Here is a 20,322-nt window from a genome sequence, read left to right as displayed (position 1 = left end):
GCAGAGGTCGCGACATGTCCACGTGCAATGTTATTCACGCTACTTGGACTGCTTATACGAGTAATTTATTTAATTTTTAAATCTTTATTTTAAAAATAATCCGAAACATTACGATGTGATTATCCTTAAAATCGACGGATTATCATAAAATATTTAGAATATTTTTTTTTTTCGAATGGAAGATACGTATTACATTTATCATTGTAATTATTTTAATATACGTTATTTCATCATCATCATCATCATCATTTCAGCCTATGGCCGTCCACTGCTGAACATAGGCCTCTCCAATAGATTTCCAGTGCGACCGGTCCATTGCCACCTGCATCCAACGAGACCCAGCGCTTTTTACTAGGTCGTCGGTCCATCATAGTAGGTGGCCGTCCCACACTGCGTTTGCCAGTACGTGGTCGCCACTCCAGGATTTTTCTGCCCCATCGACCGTCCTCTCTTCGTGCTATGTGGCCGGCCCATTGCCACTTCAGTTCACTAATTCTACGGGCTATGTCAGCAACCTTCGTTCTTTAAATACGTTATTTAAATCTTAAATAATTCGAAACTTAAAACAAAAATTCTAAATAATTACTATTTACTTAATTTTCATAAAACTCAAAAAACCTGGTGTTTTAAACGAGAAACACTAGGTAGAATAATAATGTTACTAAACACAAGTCTCGGTCTGTTTACTAGGCAAAGAACTTAGCCAACTCTCGTCTCAAGTTGCAACCGCCAAAGACTTGAGCATGCGTATACAATTTCCACATAAAGTAGCTGACGGCGGAACATGAATCTTACCGATTCAAAAATCAAACTTTAAATGCAATGTTTGCAATGAATCGAAATAAATTCGAAATATCCAATATGACTGTAGACTTTACAAATTAACACCAAGCATTTATTTACAGTATACTTTGTACTGAATACTTCAAAGAATAAGCAAGTATTCTCGCATTAAAACTGTATAACCTCAACACTTACTAATTTTACAGGAGAGTGTTTTAAAGGTTTAACATGTAATTTTTTTTACCATTTACATTATCTGTCTTTTAAAGTAAGATAAAATTATGTATTCCTTTTGTTAATAGTAGTCAAAACATAGGTAAAATAAAAACAAAACTAAAACTAAACTAAGCTCTTTTCACAGTATTTATGAGAAAAATACTGGTCATACCAAACGTTTACACATATCAACTCAATTTCGAATATTTTTTTGGAAATTGTTCACTTTTAATGCGAAAAGGCGAAATGTCTAACGATTCCTAGCCAGCCATCGTAAAACAGCCAGCATTTTCTAGATAGTAACGCCGGAACTTTTATTACAGTGTTGCCGCTTAAAAGTTAAGGCGTTTTATGTATAGGCGACTCAGTGCGAAATAGTATTTCACCCTCGGGTGTTGCAATATGCAGTGAGAGGCGACGCGGTAACGCAATCTGTAAGCCCAGGATAGAATATTAAGCGAACTTAATGTATTCGTCCAGGAAAAATCGTGCACCGTCCGCTCGAGGAACACGTTTTGCATATTATTCTTTATTTTAGACTGATGGAAGCCGGTCACGCTCCACTATGACTATCGCTAATTGTATGAAGAACATAGATTTCTTGATACCTATCGCCCTTGACCCATCGAAGGTTGGTTGTACTAAGAATAAACTGCGAATTTTTTTTTATTTGCTTAGATACCCATCTAAGACCAAACCAGACCAAAGACTAAGTTCAATTTTGCCCTAGAATTTTCACTTTGAAAATGTTAAAATGTGTACGAATTTTATGCCTCTTATATCGAGATTTAACAGTTGGCCTCTTCGTAACTGAAACATACTTCTTTGGGTAATTTTTGTACCTCGTTTTATCGTGAATGCTAGGGATTCGGCCGTGTGTTGATTCAGTTATAACAGGAATCGTTAAGGACAAAGAGCCTCGAAAATATATATATATTTTTTTTAAAAACTAAACTGGGAACGTATCTGCAGTCGCGTTTGTGCTTTCTTCGGTAAGGTTTGAGGGAAAACAGCAATATAATTTTAAAACTCATAACGCAGTTGTGCACTTATTATCTCATTTACGCATATGAATAAACTGGTGGTAGGGTCTCTGAGTTCGCACGGGTAGGCACCACCGCACTGCCTATTTCTGTCGTCAAGCAGTAATGCGTTTCGTTTTGATGGGTCGGGTAGCCGTTAAAAAATGGATGCAATAACCACCCAATAGTTTGTAGGCCAAGAACACGTTTACCATCCTGCTTAAAAATCTTTATCTGTAACTAACTATCTATCAATTTTTTTTATAATCCACAACATAAATATAAGTTTAATTTAACAATTTTTTTCCGTGAGCTCATTTTATTTAAAATTGAAGATTTATGTAGCTTACGGAACTGACATTCCGATTTGTAGCGAACAAGCCCGGATAAGGAAGTTAAATTACTTAATATTTTGATGAAGGACAAACATAAGCTGTTATGAATACAAATTATACAAAGCAAAACGTCGATTCAGCCTCGTCAACATTGTGACTCCGAATTATTTCATCTTACTGTTTTTATCATTTTCCAAGGCTTCGTATGCTGAATGGTAAGCGATTATTTACGTTTTCTTAAAGAATGGGTTAAATAAATCAATAAAATCAATTTGATCTAAATTGTATTAAGATGTATTTGAAAAAAAAACATGTTATGTATATTATTAGTATTATATTATATATTAAACTGGCTGACCCGGCAGACTTCGTAGTGCCTCAATCGATAAATAAAAGACCGACGGGGGACACATCAAAGGAAAAACAAAATTGTTATTTTTGTTATGTTATGTATGTTAAAATTGTTATGTTAATAATTCCGAGCATTTTCATATTTATCTACCTTTTAAACCTTCTCTGGACTTCCACAAATAATTCAAGATCAAATTAGCCAAATCGGTTCAGCCGTTCTCGAGTTTTAGCGAGACTAACGAACAGCAATTCATTTTTATATATATAGATTGGAAACCCTACACTTTTTTTTCACTTTGGCTTTTAAAGAGATTTCAATATCTGATCTAGCAATTATTATATCTAGCGTATTAATAAAAAGTCTAAATGAATTTTGTGAAACAAAACTAAGTATAGTTTGTATTAAATAGGGTCTTATTTGATAACTTTGTTTGTTTAATTGTTAGTGATACTGATTGTACCCTGGTTCCGAGTCAAAGTCGAAGACGGCACCACTGAATAGTACATTTAACAGTGCCATTTATAAAAATGTAGTACGCAATTTTCGATCATTTTTCATATTTTATTTCGTTTTTGTATCTTTTAATAAGGCTGCAGAAAATGTTCAAATCGAACCTCAATTTTACGTACATAATACACCTAATCTGATAGAGTCAGGGGAAACCAATTTTCAACCTTGTTTGCCTGCCAACGGTCAGATACATACTCATTTTATGAACAAATATTACGGGATAAGGAGCTTATGCGGGCTTTTTGAAGACAAAAAAGGTTTTCACACAAAATTTACATAAAGTACCCAAAAAATTTGTAACGTGTATGTTGTACATGTGTTGTGTTGTACATAACAATTCTGTACAGATTATTATGTGTTACAAATAGAATTATGGAACAAGAACTACTTGATTACAAGGATGTTGTGGGTTTTGAAAACGGTTTTCGCCAAAGCCTTGTTTTAAATAGAGTTTCTACCATGCTTTGACCACAAAAAGCAAAGACTTTTGTAATTTGCTATGTGCAAATACGTTTGAGGCGAGAAAATAACATTGCAAATTGTAGAAGAACACTATTGGCAGCGTCAGTGATAATTTTTGCTAGATCAAACATTAAAATCCCTTTAAAAGCGAAATTTATTTTCGGTTAAAAGCAAGGATGTTTTAGTAATAAATTGATATGGCTTTAGGTATGGAATGAGCTGACGCGCAAATATTGGAATTTTATAGGTTATTAGTGTTACTCATTATATCTTTTTTCTGTTTTTATTCTGTTGCTCTTTTATAGCACATAACTATTTCTAAAGGTGTACGTTACCACTATTTCTCAACAAATCTCTGAGATCTCGCAAACGTGTCTCAAAGTATCTAGGTAAATTGAATTAAATCCATTCAAGACGGGATTTCTAGATGTAGGCAAACAACAGGTAGAACAATAAAATGTCACTAAGTGAGGTCTCTCAGTTGGGTTTCATTACCAGCGTTGTATTAAGTTTGCTCGGGGTTGATGCAATGTTATTGTCCGATGAAACTTTATTGGAGCATTTTGTTAATTTCTTTACTAATTAGGTAATGTATTTGGACCTTGGAACTGTTTTAAGACTTAAAATGTTCAGTACTTTTTTAAATGAATTCTTTTGTAGCTTCTTTAAAGAAGCCTATGCAAGAAGCATGATACTCGAATACCAAATACCTTTCCAACAGGTCGGGATTAGGAATTGGGCCCGGTATAGTTGAAGTTTTTTTTTTCTGATCCAATTTGATTTATGTAATTTGAAATCGATCAAATCTGACTAATGTAAATTTTTCGTTATAATACTTGCATATTAGGTACCTGCAAATATGGATTATTTGTATTTTGTATATTTAAGTGGTGAGCTAGCAACTCCATTAATGACGGCTATTGTAAACAAACAAAAAATCAACGCGGAGACGAACATTAATTTTCTGAGTAATAATTGAACACATAATAATTTAACTTTTCTGCACGTTGTTATACAGTACTAGCCGTACTCGCCCTCTTCGCTGGGCATGTAAAATTGACATTATTATTAGTGTCCAACACTCATATAAATATTAGCCTATCCATTAAGTACATGTATTTTCTACACGAATACTAAGTTTCAAGTCAATCGGATGCATGGTTCAGTAGTTATTACGAAACATCCGTAAAAACCACTGTAGATTTATAACTAGTTAGGTCATAAGTATTGTCACACAGTAAAAACTTTTCTTTTAGAATGCTGGCCACAAAAAAGTTTATTGAATTCGAATTTCGAATTGTTCATGAAAATAAAAATCTATACTTTTTAGAATTTTACTCATTTTTAAATATGGAGTGGACGCTTAAAGAAGACGGTGTTGTAGTTATTGCGTTGCATTGTTGCGGTTACGCGCCAATTCAAATTTTTAACATACTGAAAAATTTGAATATAACCAAAAGAATCGTTTATCGTACCATCAATCGATACAATGAAGACTCTAGTGTAGATGACAGGTCAAGAAGTGGTCGCTCTCGGTCTGTTAGGAATCCAGCAGTGATCAAAGCTGTGAAGGCGCGAATTCAAAGTAATCCCAAACGTAAGCAGAAACTGTTGGCCCTTCAGATGGGGTTAAGCAGAACCACGGTGAAAAGGGTGTTAAATGAAGACTTAGGGCTTCGGGCATATCGAAGAAAAACAGGACATCGTTTGAATGCTCGTCTAATGAACCTGAGACTGAAGAGATGCCGCGCTTTGCTGAAGCGGTACGCGGGAAAAAAATATCGGGAAATTATTTTTTCGGATGAAAAAATTTTTACCGTAGAAGAGAGCTACAACAAACAAAATGATAAGGTGTACGCACACAGTAGTGAAGAAGCGAGCAACCGTATTCCGCGTGTCCAACGAGGTCATTTTCCATCCTCGCTCATGGTATAGTTGGGAGTTTCTTATTGGGGCTTAACAGAGGTACATTTTTGTGAGAAAGGTGTAAAAACGAATGCAGTTGTGTATCAAAATACAGTCCTGACGAACCTTGTGGAACCTGTTTCTCATACCATGTTCAATAACAGGCACTGGGTATTCCAACAAGATTCTGCGCCAGCTCATAGAGCGAAGAGCACACAAGACTGGCTGGCGGCGCGTGAATTCGACTTCATCCGGCACGAAGACTGGCCCTCCTCCAGTCCAGATTTGAATCCATTAGATTACAAGATATGGCAACACTTGGAGGAAAAGGCGTGCTCAAAGCCTCATTCCAATTTGGAGTCACTCAAGACATCCTTGATTAAGGCAGCCGCCGATATTGTCATGGACCTCGTTCGTGCTGCGATAGACGACTGGCCGCGCAGATTGAAGGCCTGTATTCAAAATCACGGAGGTCATTTTGAATAAACTTTAGTGTCATAAGAATCTATGTTTTGTTAAGTTCATTTTGGCATATGAATGGTTACATAATGAATAAACTTGTTTCAATTATTTTACATTAAACATGTGACAGAATTTATGACCTGACTAGGTATATTAGTATAGATATACAGTCAAACCTGGATAAGCGAGAACTGGATAAGTGAGAAAACTCTATAAGTGAGAGTAATAGCCAGGACCCGTCATTTTAAGCTCCCAAAACCTCTATTAGCGAGAAACAGAAACCTGTGTAAGAGAGAGTCATTTTTCCCTCATGGACCTCCGTAAGTGAGAGTGCTACTTATCTATACCTCTATAAGCGACAGTCGAGCTTTATTTATTTATATTATTTAGGAGGAACAAATGACAAAACAAATTACAAATTTAACATCTGCTATTTTATGACTCATTCTTAACTTTCGTGGAACTTCCTACCATTGTTTTTGTATTTTCTTCTCGTCAATATTGAACCTATTCGATTTCGTGGAACTAAATAAAATTGTTATTTTATCGCATTCTTTTCGACTGGACACGTGTGCCTGTGGACCGTCCTGTTTGTCGGCCTTACTCAGTTTATCGTTAATCAATTGCGAAGGAAAGTTCTGTTCTGCATCATGTCAAAACGGAAAATTAAAGTACTGTCATTAAGTGATAAACTTAAAATAGTGAATGCGTTTGAATACGGAAAGTCGCGAAATGAAATTCAGAGGCAGCATTAGCGAGAAACTCGGGTTAGTGAGAAACCTCTATAAGCGAGAATGAGATTGTGCTCCCTTGAACTCTCGCTTATCCAGGTTTGACTGTATTTTAAATCCTGTTTTGGTGCTACCTACAGATAACGGCGGATACGCAGAACATGATCAGGGCTGCACTTAATATGACGTGATGGACGAACTAGTTTGAACGATATACGTCACTGCAGAACTCACTACGCAACAAGTAAACACCCCGACTCGCATAGAGGCAACCCTATTCGGTATCTAATTTGTATAATTTGGTTAAGTATAGGTAGACATTTCTACGCATTTTTTACTATATATAATACACAAGTTGATCATTGGAATTCATTCACGAAGGACTTTAAGTGTTAGCATTACCAGGAACCTAAATAGTAGAAAACTTATCTTGTCACCTACAAGAAATCATTCGAAGAATTACATTAAACTAGAGGTCCCTCACAGTTCCGATTGCATCGCCGTACAGTCCGGACGCGTTTTTGCGAAAAATTGTCGCTGCCGTCGCGATCTTGTGTCTCGAGTTTCGTTGCATTGTCGTTGTCGCACCGATCGCGGCATTGTTGCGAATTCTTGACGCACTATCGCTGGCGTCGCGACCTTGTGTCGTAAAAGCGATTCGAGCTTGTTGATTGTGCACTCGCAACGACAACTTCACACTATCATTTCACTCATCTCATTTATTAAATTTAATTATTTATTCGGCGTGAAAAACAGTCTCTTTCGAGACTAAAACTCCACTGAGATCACCGCTTGTTGTGGCATTCTCACAACCCAGTGGAGCCCTACCTTCCCAACTTTCCACCCCAATTCCCAGCCGACTGCCGTTTTCACGGCAAAGGCACTCCCCCCCCTTGGAGCTGGTAAAGCTCAGGGGGTGAACTCCTACTCAGGGGACTCGCCTTTCGGCGAGTGTGCCTTAAGTCCCGGGGACGCCCCCCCCGGGCAAAAGAAACCATGGAAGAAGAGTTATTAGGGTTTCTCGGGTTACTTGCCGAGAAGTACCCGGTCCTATCTAACCTCACGGCCGAATTCGCGGCCTACAGGGCCGCCCGCGCAAGTTCCCCCCCGCCCGCGTCCCTCGCCGCGTCGTTCAGAGCCGCACAAACATGCCCCGCCCCCAAATCCATTTCGAGCGCACGTATTCACGTAGCGACTCATGAAGCGCCTAGCGCCAGCGAGGCGCCTAACGCACCCGCGACGTTTACACCGATCTCGTCCGTCGCGTCGTCAATCGCCAACTCCGGTTCAGACTCCGATACCGGATCGGAGATGGACTTCGAGTCCGCGACGAGCCCGCAGCCCGGAACCTCCGATGGGTTCAAAACCGTCACGCGCGGCAAAAAACGCGCCCGTGCCGTGGAACCGTCCACAGCGCCAAAACAGCCCAAGGCCGCGAACGCGTCGCGACCTAAAGTCGTGGTCTCACCCGACTCCCCTCGCCGCGCAACCCCGTCGCCGAAACCCGCGCCCGTCAATAAAATTACCGCGCCCCCGCCCGTAATCCTACGGGAAAAATCAGCGTGGAACCGGGTATCCCAGGCCCTTACGGCCAATAAAATAAATTACTCCCAAGCGCGTAATCTCGCGCACGGGATTCAAATTAAGGTCGCAACGCCGGGCGACCATAGGGCCCTCACATCTTACCTCCGAAAAGAAAGCATAGGTTACCACACCTATGCACTCCAGGAGGACCGCGAGCTCCGCGTAGTAATACGCGGAGTACCAAAGGAGCTCGACGTCGAGCTAATTAAGGAAAACCTAATCGGGCAGGCGTACCCGATAGTAAGTGTGCACCGTATGCACAGCGGTCGGGACAAGTTCCCGTATAACATGGTTCTCGTCGCGCTAGAACCTACTCCGGAAGGCAAACGGATCGCCTCAAGTCTCCGCACCGTTTGCGGTTTATCAGGGGTCACCGTCGAGGCCCCACACAAAAAAGGCACTCCCGGGCAGTGCCATAGGTGCCAACTTTATGGCCACTCCGCGCGCAATTGCCACGCGCGTCCGCGGTGCGTAAAGTGCCTCGGTGACCACGCGACAGCCGACTGCTCGCGGGTCAAGGAGACCGCGACCGAACCGCCGAGCTGTGTGCTCTGCCAAAAGCAGGGTCACACGGCCAACTACCGCGGATGCCCCAAGGCCCCGCGGAAGCGTCTGGCCAACGCGCCACTGAAAACCGTCGGCCCAAAGACTTCGGCGCCCCGCGCGCCGAAACCTGCCTTCGTGCCGGCACCGGTGCCCACCGTCTCCGCGTGGGCAAAACCGCTGCCGCTCACGTTGGCAGGGAAACCACCGGCACCCCAGCCCCTGCTCGCGCCGCGCCCCGCCCTCGCGCCCGGTCCCGCGCCTCGCCCCGGCCCCGCGCGGCCTGCCGTAAACGATTTTTCAATCGTGCGGGATTATATCGCCGCGATAAATATAGATCGCATGCGCTCGTTCGCCGACGCCATGCGCAGGGCGGTCACGGCCGATGACCGCCTATACGCGACGTTCGACCATATGGACGTCATCGAGTCCGTCCAGCGTACGCTGGCTTGATTACCGGTAATCAATGGCCAACAACGGTAGGGTAAAACCGCGTTCCTTAAAGTTAGCATTTTATAATGCTAACGGACTCGCGCGTCAGCGCGACCAAGTATATGAGTTTCTCCGTGACAATCTCATCGACATCCTTCTGGTGCAGGAGACCTTCCTAAAGCCCTCGCGTCGCGACCCCAAAGTCGCGAATTACGTCATGGTTAGGAATGACAGACTCTCCACCCGCAAGGGCGGGACTGTCATTTACTATAGGAGGGCCCTGCACTGCGTCCCTCTCGATACTCCCTCGCTCTTACATATCGAGGCGTCAGTGTGCCGCATCGCGCTGACGGGACACCAGCCGATCGTCATCGCATCCGTCTATCTCCCCCCTGACAAACCCCTCCTGAGCAGTGACCTCGAGACACTGCTCGGTATGGGGGACGCGGTCATCCTGGCAGGCGATTTAAATTGCCACCACACTAGGTGGAACTGCCATCGCACGAATGTGAACGGTAGGCGTCTCGACGCGTTCATAGACGACCTCACATTCGAAATATTCAACCCCCCGACCCCCACGTGCTATCCGTACAACGCCGCGCGTCGTCCGAGCACAATAGATCTGGCACTGCTGAGGAACGTAACTCTGCGCTTGCGCTCCATCGAGGCAATGTCAGAACTCGACTCAGACCACCGACCTGTAGTCATGCAGCTCGGTCGCCCACTCAACCGCGAACCAGATACGAGGACCATGGTGGATTGGAAGAAGCTGGGCACGTGCTTAGCTGACACCGCTCCACCAATCCTCCCTTGCGGCCCGGATTCAACTCCATCCCCCGAGGATACCGTCGAATCCATAAACATCTTCACTGATCACGTCTCGACGGCGATCATAAGATCCTCGAAACAAGTCGATGTGGAGGACTGCTTCCACCGCATCAGACTTTCCCCCGATCTTAGGGACCTCGTAAGAGTTAGGAACGCGGCAATCCGGGCCTACGATCGATATCCCACGGATTCAAACCGGACTCGGATGCGTCGCTTACAGCGGGAGGTCAAATCCCGCTTAAGCGACGCCCGAAACGAAAACTGGGATAGTTATTTAGAAGAACTCGCGCCCACTCACCAAGCATACTGGCGACTAGCTAGGACCCTCAAGTCCGAAACTATCGTCACTATGCCGCCTCTCGTACGCCCCTCAGGCCAACCACCGGCTTACGATGACGATGACAAGGCAGAGTTGCTGGCCGATGCACTGCAAGAGCAGTGCACCACCAGCACTCAACACGCGGACCCCGAACACACCGAGTTCGTCGACAGGGAGGTCGAGCGCAGAGCTTCCCTGCCGCCCTCGGACGCGTTACCCCCCATTACCACTTCCGAGGTTAAGGAGGCGATCGATAGCCTACAACCACGGAAAGCTCCCGGCTCCGACGGCATCCGCAACCGCGCGCTAAAACTGTTACCAGCCCAACTGATAACGATGTTGGCCACGATATTAAATGCTGCTATGACGAACTGCATCTTTCCCGCGGCGTGGAAAGAAGCGGACGTTATCGGCATACACAAGCCGGGCAAACCGAATAACGAAACCGCGAGTTACCGCCCCATCAGTCTCCTCCCGGCGATAGGCAAATTATACGAACGGCTCCTTCGTAAACGCCTCTGGGATTTCGTATCCGCGAATAAAATTCTTATAGACGAGCAGTTTGGATTCCGCGCCAGACACTCGTGCGTCCATCAAGTGCACCGCCTCACGGAGCACATCTTACTAGGGCTGAACAGGCGGAAACCCATTCCGACAGGAGCCCTCTTCTTCGATATAGCGAAGGCGTTCGACAAAGTCTGGCACAACGGTTTGATATACAAACTGTATAACATGGGAGTGCCAGACAGACTCGTGCTCATCATACGAGACTACTTGTCGAACCGTTCGTTCCGATATCGAGTCGAGGGAACGCGTTCCCGGCCCCGTCACGTCACAGCCGGAGTCCCGCAAGGCTCCGCCCTCTCCCCGTTACTATTCAGTTTGTATATCAATGATATACCCCGGTCTCCGGAGACCCATCTGGCGCTCTTCGCCGATGACACCGCCATCTACTACTCGTGTAGGAAGAAGGCGTTGCTTCATCGACGACTTCAGACCGCAGCTACCACCATGGGACAGTGGTTCCGGAAGTGGCGCATCGACATCAACCCCACGAAAAGCACAGCGGTGCTCTTCAAAAGGGGTCGCCCTCCGAACACCACGCTGAGCATCCCTCTCCCGACTAGGCGCGTCAACACCCCCGCCCCCGCCGTTCGCCCAATCACGATGTTCGACCAGCCCATACCGTGGGCCCCGAAGGTCAAGTACTTAGGCGTCACCCTCGACAGTAGGATGACATTCCGCCCCCACATTAAGACGGTACGCGACCGTGCCGCCTTCATTCTAGGACGTCTCTACCCGATGATATGTAGGCGAAGTAAAATGTCCCTTAGAAATAAGGTGACACTCTACAAAACTTGCATACGCCCCGTCATGACCTATGCAAGTGTAGTGTTCGCTCACGCGGCCCGCATACACCTAAAAACATTTCAAATTATTCAATCCCGTTTTTGCAGGATAGCCGTCGGAGCCCCGTGGTTCGTCAGGAACGTCGACCTCCATGACGACCTGGACTTAGAGTCCATCAGTAAGTATCTTCAGTCGGCGTCCATGCGCCACTTCGATAAAGCGGCACGACACGAGAACCCTCTCATCGTGGCCGCCGGTAACTACATTCCCGATCCTGCGGACAGAATGGAAAGCAGTCGACGTCGCCCAAAACACATTATCTCGGATCCTCCCGATCCACTAACGGTGCTTTTAGGTACTTCAAGCACCGGTCACCGTTCTCGTCGAACCCGTCGCTTGCGACGAAGGGCTCGACGAGTAAATTAACTCTCAGACACAGCCCACTGAGTTTCTCGCCGGATCTTCTCAGTGGGTCGCGTTTCCGATCCGGTGGTAGATTCTGCGAAGCACGACTCTTGCTAGGGTTCGTGTTAGCAACATCGTCAGGTTTGAGCCCCGTGAGCTCACCTACTAAAGTTAGGGTTACGCTGACATAGCCGCTAGGGCTATCAGCTTAGGTAGGAAAAAAAAAAAAAAAAAAAAAAAAAGACGAAATTCGACTATAATTAATTGGAATTGCAAGTTTGTACACTATTAAGATTGTATTGTATACTTCTATAATCACAAATTTCGCCAAGGCTACACTATAAAAAAATATTAATAAAGACAAACAATATTTAATCTTTTCTCAATTTGACCACAGACGTCATACAAAAGTTTGACAATAAATAGTATGCATGCGTGTGTGCGTCAAATACATGGTATGTAGTGTGTGTAATGTTTTCTTTATTGATTTAACGCATCTTTTATGCATTATTTAAAAAAATATTAGCTTTGTGCACTTCTTCTCTATATTCTCTATAAGTGTGGAAAATTTCATACTCCTCCGTCCGCGCAATTTTCGTAAAAAGGGATACAAAGTTTTTGCTTCACGTATTAATATATAGAAGATGTACAATATTTTTTCCTGTCAATGTTTGTAGGTTTCGAAATGGTAAAAATAACTTAATCGTTTTTAATCAAATTCCCTTTGTCGAAGTAGAAACAAAATTCTTTACACGGTTAAATAAATCAAAGGAAAATCGTGGTTGCGTTAATGTTTTCGCATACCAATGCGGAACTTGGCAGTACAAGTCATGAGTCACAGCTAGGGAGACCGGATTTTACCTTAGTTTTTGTCTGTATCAGATAGCTGTAGTGAGTCCGTTGACTGAATAGAAAATAAACTGTTTTGTTTGCATTGAGCTTGATGAAAACTAAAAACCAGACAATGTGTATTCCATCCCTTTCAAAACCGGAGAGTGACACTGTTAAGCTTAAAGTTTGAAGATACTAGTTTTAAAGTGTAACACGTGTATAAATGTAGTGTTTACAGTGTGTGTGACACTAGCTTTATAGTGTAAAACTTTGTAATCGTATAAGACCAAATTTTCAAAGAAAACACATTCTTATCAAATGTTCATGAAGACCTCCACGATCAAGGAGAAACGTAGTGGAATAAATATGAAACACGCAAAGTATATACTGATTTGTCTACTACTGCCACTACTGGTGGTCGGGCGTATTGTGAGCCCACACGAGTAGTTATCACTATCCCAACTGTTCTGCCTCGAACCAAAAATACGTTTCAGTTTGAAGGGTGAGCCTAAAGGTAGCCTAATTTGTAATCTTGTACTGTAAAATTGTGAAGTCGTGTCTCAAGGTGGTTTGTAATATTTAGGTTGTTGATGTCTATGGGCTCTGGAAACCATTTAATACGAGGTGGGCCATGAGCTCATCCAACTATCTAAGCAATAAAAAAAATAGTCATTAAGAAATAAATAAAAAAAGGAATAAATAGAGATTTTAGTTGAAGCTATTTCAACATTTCCATAGAAATACGTAGTTTAAGAAATAAACTTAAATAGCAAGCTGAATTCTATTTCCAAGCAAGAAGCCCAACTGAAAACGATAATTTCGTCATTGGCCCTCGAAAACAGTGCAAATATTAAAGTTAGACGTCTTGAAATTCGTGAAAATGTCGTTAATAAATCCATTACATAGATAGATAGACAGACAAAAGATAAGTGAATAAATGCATAACACCTTTTTTTTCCTACCTAATCTAATACTCTTGAGAGACCATTTCAGCGTAACCTTAACTAGCATTTGAGCTCACGGGGCTCAAACCTGACGTCGTTCCTAACATTAACCCTAGCAAGAGCAGAACTTCGCCGAATCTACCACCGGATCGGAAACGTGACCCACTGAGAAGATCCGGCGAAAAACTCAGTGGGCTGTGTCTGTGGGTGCACAACACCTTTTAATACTCAATACTATAGACCCAAATTGAACAAGAATCAAAAAGTATTTACAAGTTTAATGGCAGAGGATATTACGGTACACGAATTAATTAGACACCCACCCACAAAATCAATTACAAGCGCCTAGTTAAAGTCATTGATCCACTGACATAAATTATCTTGGTGCGTTAAGTCATCAGTCATCATTGTGTAAACCAGAATTATGATGTTTTACAATACAAGGTCCTTTCCTGAGGTAACAAACAGTTATTGTTTCAACCTTATTAATAAAATCCAAAGCCACTAAACAAGTACTCTATTACCAAGCATTATTAAACTAGTAACATTATTTCTATTATATACATCTTAAATGTTTTCAAAACGATAAAAATAAGTGTTTCATTATAAGGAAATTATGATTGCAAGGATTATTCTGTCGCGACTGTACCAAATTACAATTTAAATGACTATGTATCCGTTCCATTAGCACAGTTCAACTCAAAGGCAATTACAAAAACATTCGCTTGAGCTTCGTGACATTAGATTGTAAAGTTGTAATTCAGTTCAAACAGAATAACAGTAACTATTAACATGAATTAGAAAGAATATTTAAATCCGTTCAGAGATATGTACGTCAATAAGGGTAGGTTAGAAACGCAAGTTGGATGGGATAAAAAATTCGAGGCCAATAGAGAAATATCTGAACCGAAATGATATTATTTTTACTCATGTTAATAGTTAGAATTAAGCATTAAAGGAAAAATAAAATTAGAAGAAAGATTGAAAAAATCTCAGATAAATTTATTTAATTGTGTACAGAACGTACGTCTGGTAACCAAGTTGTTAAAAAGAAAAAACGTGAATCGGTGGCTGTAGTTTAATGCACATTACCCTCAGCGAATTGTCCGCTTTTTTATTTTCTTTGAACTTTTAATTTTCTCTGAACAAATCATGGTAATATTCACCCAATTCATACAGTTTAAAATTTTATTACTAAAATATTAGAAACTCAATGAAAACTTCTCGCCATCCAGACGGAGTCATAAATTCAGACTTTCAATTAAATTTTACAATCTGCCAAATGACTGCCGATTTATTTAGGAACTAAATCAAGTTTCCACGATAAAGAAATCAATTGTATGGTAAGTCTTTCTAAATTTTCGATTGTTAGATATAAAAAAGAAATTGTAAAAATGAAATTTGGTGACCAAATTAAATTATCGATAAATTTTTTAGAAATTACGCTTTCGTCGTTTTTTCTATAGATTTATAAATATACTAGCGACCCGCCCTCGCTTCGCTTCGGAAACATTAAAACACAATGAAACAAAAAAAAAAAATTTTTTTTTTTTAAAAAGTAGCCTATGTTCATCAGGGACAATGTCGGCTTCTAATGGAAAAAGATTTTTTCAAATCGGTCCAGTAGTTTCGGAGCCTATTCGAAACAAACAAACAAACAAATCTTTCCTCTTTATAATATTAGTATAGATATAGATATAGACTAGCCGTACTCGCCCGCTTCACTGGGCATTTAAAATTAACATTATTATCGTCATCATTATTAGAGAGTCCAACACTCATATAAATATTAGCCTATCCATTAAGTACATGTATTTTCTACATGGATACCAAGTTTCAAGTCAATCGGGTGCATGGTTCCGTAGTTATAACGGACATCCGTAAAAACCACTGTAGATTTAGTAGATTTGATATATTAGCTATTTTTACAGACAATGCCTTAAAAATTAGGATTTAGTTGTGTTTTTATTAAGTACCTATCTACAGACCTAAAATGAAAATCACTAATAGCCTTTTTGCGTCGAATGTATGATGATCCCGCACGGTACATGACCCGTGTAATACGAAAGAATTATGCAAATTTTTCGAAACGATGTATGCGTCTGACTGCCTTTGTTGTCTGCTCTCTAAAGTTCACAAAAATACACAGTTTTATTGTAAATATCCTTTCTTTTTAATCAATTAATTTATACTGGTGGTAGGACCTCTTGGGAGTCCGCACGGGTAGGTACCACCACCCCGCCTATTTCCGCCGTGAAGCAGTAATGCGTTTCGGTTCGAAGGGAGGGGTAGCCGTTGTAACTATACTGAGACCTTAGAACTTATATCTCGAGGTGGGTGGCGCATTTACGTTGTAGATGTCTATGGGCTCCAGTAACCACTTAACATCAGGTGGGCTGTGAGCTCGTCCATCCATCTAAGCAATAAAAAAAAAATAAAAAAAAAATCAAACAAAAATTATACATTCGTTTAATATTTAAAGTGCTATAATTTTCTTTGACGCACGTGTGGAACAATAGTTTACGCAACTGGTGTTCAGCTGTTACCGAAGACAACAGATAAACGTGAATGAAACCAGCTGGAGAAATGAGATCGGAGTCTCAATTACATCGGACTATCGTCTATCCTTTCAGCCCTAATGCACAATTACTTCGCAGCAGAAATAGATAAGACAGTGACACTAATGCACAAGGTCTCACAATATTTCATACTTATCTATATCTATATGTGAAGCAAAAACTTTGTACCCCTTTTTACGAAAATTGCGTGGACGGAGGAGTATGAAATTTCCCACACTTATAGACAATATAGAGGAGTGCATAATGCTAATATATTTTTTAAATAATGCATAAAAGATACATTGAATCAATAAAGAAAGCATTACACACACTACCATGTATTTGACACACACACGCATACATACTACATATTTGTTTATTGTCAAACTTTTCTTATTGCATAAAGTCTATGGTCAAATTGAGAATAGATTAAATATTGTTTGTCTTTGTTAATATTTGTCTAAAGTGTAGTCTTGGCGAAATCTGTGATTATAGAAGTATAATAAATTGTCTTTGACAATAGAACCATAATAATGTTCAAACTTATAATTTCAATTAATTATAGTCGAATTTCGACTACTGCGGAACCACTAGTAATAATTATACTCTGTGGGCTGATAATGATGGAAGCGTTCCAAACAATGCTTAATGATGAAATAGTTCAGTTAAGATTTGCTGTTATATAAACTTCACCAACTTATTTACAAAGTGAAGGCAAACCATCATTTTACTAATCGCCATTATAGTAAAGTTAAAAAAAAATCAACTTGCCAAAACAAACTTTGCTAACTTGTTTTTTATGGTATTCAATATGAATTTGGAAACGCTTTTGAGTTTAAAACCAGATCCTGGTATCCGTCTAAAGTGAAAAAACGAGAAATGAAAATTGAAATTTTAAGAATAAAATTACTGAGTTGAATTTATGTTTAGAGTTGTTAAATTTTGAATCATTTGAATTATTTAGATATTTTTTTTAATTAGTTGTATTCGTAAGCTAGGCTACAAAGACTTTGTGTGTGTTTTTTTTTATATATTATGTGTCTCGGCTATGTTTTCAATGTTAAGTTGATTTTCTTATGTATTTTAGATAACCGTTTATTTGCAAGCTCTGAACAATGAACCAAAGCGAAACTACGAACATTTCATTCGTTTACTTAGCAACTCTATTAGCAAATTCTAGTTTTTTTCTTCTTCAAGTAGCTAGTATTTCTTGTTATCTTATCGATGTGCTAGCTGTTTGCTATGATTTTACACACAAACACAGATAAGATTGTATTAATTAGATGTTGTGTTGATTTCGATATTAATAACATCCGAACTACCTACGTCGTTATTGTAAAAAAAAGATGTGTGGTGTCGTGGGACACCGGATAGGAACGAAGTTTCTTATTATAAAAATATTAATTTTAAGTTCTATTCGAGGTATAAAGAAAATAAAACTGGAGGTTTCGCAACAACCCACGGTCATTTGGTAACGTGCGAACTTATTGTGGTACACTTCATTCACGGTTGTTTGCATAAGAGTTAGTGTATTGCGCAAACGAACCCTCTGAGATCGTGGTCAATGAATGATAAAAAATATGTTATTTTTTGTACGTTATTAAAAAGTTAAGTCGTACACTGTGTGCATTACTAATAAAAATCTTACGTTACGGACGTTTTTTCCCGGTTAGGGTACCCCTCCGCATCGTCCCATAAGGAACTTCGTTCCAAAAAAAAAAAACCGGATGTTGGAATACGTTGTTAAAAAATAAAAAATAAACAAAAAATACTATACCAAAACATTTCCTAACGAGTGGACAATTCATCAAGTATTTCCAGGGCGTGTGGGGCGCCTGCTTCTTTCTCTTACGGCACCTGTGCGAGTGGGGGTGTTGGCACCGCTCTGCGGCCTTGCCGTGCTTTGTGAACATTCCGCGTCATTCAACGTGGCGTTTCCATAGACCGTCACATCACCGTCAGCACTGGCCACGAAACACTCACCGCCGACCACTCACTAACACCGAGCACCGTAACAAAATACCACTACAAACTACGTCATCCGCAGCCATCACACTCTGAGTCAAACACTACATTGAGCTGACCTCTCGCATAACCAACTGAAAAGAAAAAAAAAGAAAAACTGTAATTTAAAAATCCCCGTCCCGTCTTCGCGGCAATAACAAAACAGATATAAAAATGAAATCAGATACGATCGCTGCCAAAGTGGAGCAGAGACACGTGAGTAGTTCGAACTGAGCGCATCATTGTGTACGGTACTTTCCGTTTAGTTGTCGCGACAAATTAAAAAACACACACACACACGAGTAGTAAGCCCGCTGGCCACTTCGGCATTACGTTATGAAAGTGGAAGTTAGCGTTCGATGCTGCGCGATCATTTACATTGACAGGACTAGATTGTGTCTTATCGTTTTAATTGATACGCCATAAAAACATAACAAGTACCGCCAGTTCGATAGAATCGAGGCCACAGAGTTTACACAACCGGTCTAACGTGACATTAACGTTCGATCTATAATTTAATAGGACGTACGACAGACCGGTACGTCCTATTCAATTTCAAATCAATATTTGTAACATACTAGAATATTTTTAATATTATTTATATACTTGATATAGATTAAGAAAAAAAAAGCACTTAACTTTTCCCAAATATGTTCACCCTGACAATTGACTAGTTAAAAAAAATGCACGATAATAATTTGTTTGACTGTTAATCATAAGTTGGCACGTGACGCGGTTTCTACTTAACTATCTGTTAAAACAGTATTTAACTGTATACAGATTTTAGATAGTGTTGCTACTTTAGATACTACTTACTACTTTGATTTCACGTTTCAATATGAATGGCGGTATTTATTATCCATGGACTCGGGTGGGTAACCAACCACTTTACACTAAGAGCGCCGTAAGCTCGTTCCCCCAATAAAAATACCGTTACCATACTAAAATCTCATTTCGTTCTCTGTTCTAGAATTATCTTCTAGAATTATACGTAAAAATTACGCTAATACCCGTGTTTATCAAAAGAAATTTCCGACATCGCAGCGCATTGTTCTTATTTCATTCACAAAAAATACTAGTTATTTCAAAAACTTACTCCGTCTCACAATAAATTATAAAATTTAAATTAATAATTGATATTCATATTAAAAAAAATTTAAAAAGAACATAATATGGTAATTAATACACTAGTTACCGGATTTGAATTTGAAAAATATAATACTAATGAAATACGAACAAGAAAAATTTTCCACAATAAAATGCCAATACACAGAGATTTCGAGTTTTTGACGACCGGTTTATTTTTTCAAAATATCATATAAAGTTAATTTTATCGTTAAGTTGTTAAAGTTAATTTATTAAATATGTTTCGTAAGAAAATGTTTTTTTACTAGTCGAAGTTATCACAATAACATTGAGGAATAAATTACTAATGTTTATGTAAACTAGTCGATGTACAAATTCCGTAATTAATTATCTTATAAACATGCATTCTCCAGACAAGTGGAAAATTATGTGCTCAACACGTTATTCTTTTGACATCATCAACACAAGCATAGACAAACATACATGTATTACATAAGCCGCATTGTATGAACATCATCAATCTTGGCGACAGGAAATGCATTGTCAAACGCCAACAAATAAAACAAAACATATTTAAATCACCAAATCAACTTGAAGACTCGTATAGCAACATGATTCCATGCATATTAAAGATTACTATGATCCTACGGCTCTTCACTA

General features: G+C 40.3%; 1 protein-coding gene and 1 long non-coding RNA gene across 8 annotated transcripts in view; one reads left to right on the top strand and one right to left on the bottom strand.

The window, feature by feature from the left end:
• Pde11 (Phosphodiesterase 11) overlaps nucleotides 1-20,322 on the bottom strand; it is a 287,160-nt gene that overhangs the window by 140,023 nt on the left and 126,815 nt on the right. For 3 of the 7 annotated variants that reach the window (XM_089739681.1, XM_089739689.1, XM_028184183.2), the window contains one exon: nucleotides 18,350-18,671. The exons of the other annotated variants lie outside the window; for them this stretch is intronic. In XM_089739681.1, coding sequence (XP_089595807.1) covers nucleotides 18,350-18,485 — 136 coding nt within the window. In that variant the 5' untranslated portion in view covers nucleotides 18,486-18,671. The remainder of the gene's footprint in view (nucleotides 1-18,349; nucleotides 18,672-20,322) is intronic. 7 annotated transcript variants of the gene reach the window in all.
• The window catches only part of LOC149503272 (uncharacterized), a 394,089-nt gene that overhangs the window by 275,335 nt on the left and 98,432 nt on the right, over nucleotides 1-20,322 (top strand). The window lies entirely within an intron of this gene.

Source organism: Bombyx mandarina, chromosome 03, assembly GCF_030267445.1.
Source record: "Bombyx mandarina strain Sakado chromosome 03, ASM3026744v2".
NCBI classification, from domain to species: Eukaryota; Metazoa; Arthropoda; class Insecta; order Lepidoptera; family Bombycidae; genus Bombyx; species Bombyx mandarina.
Note: the sequence above shows the minus strand (reverse complement) of the source record. Positions and strands in the feature narration are given on the sequence as shown.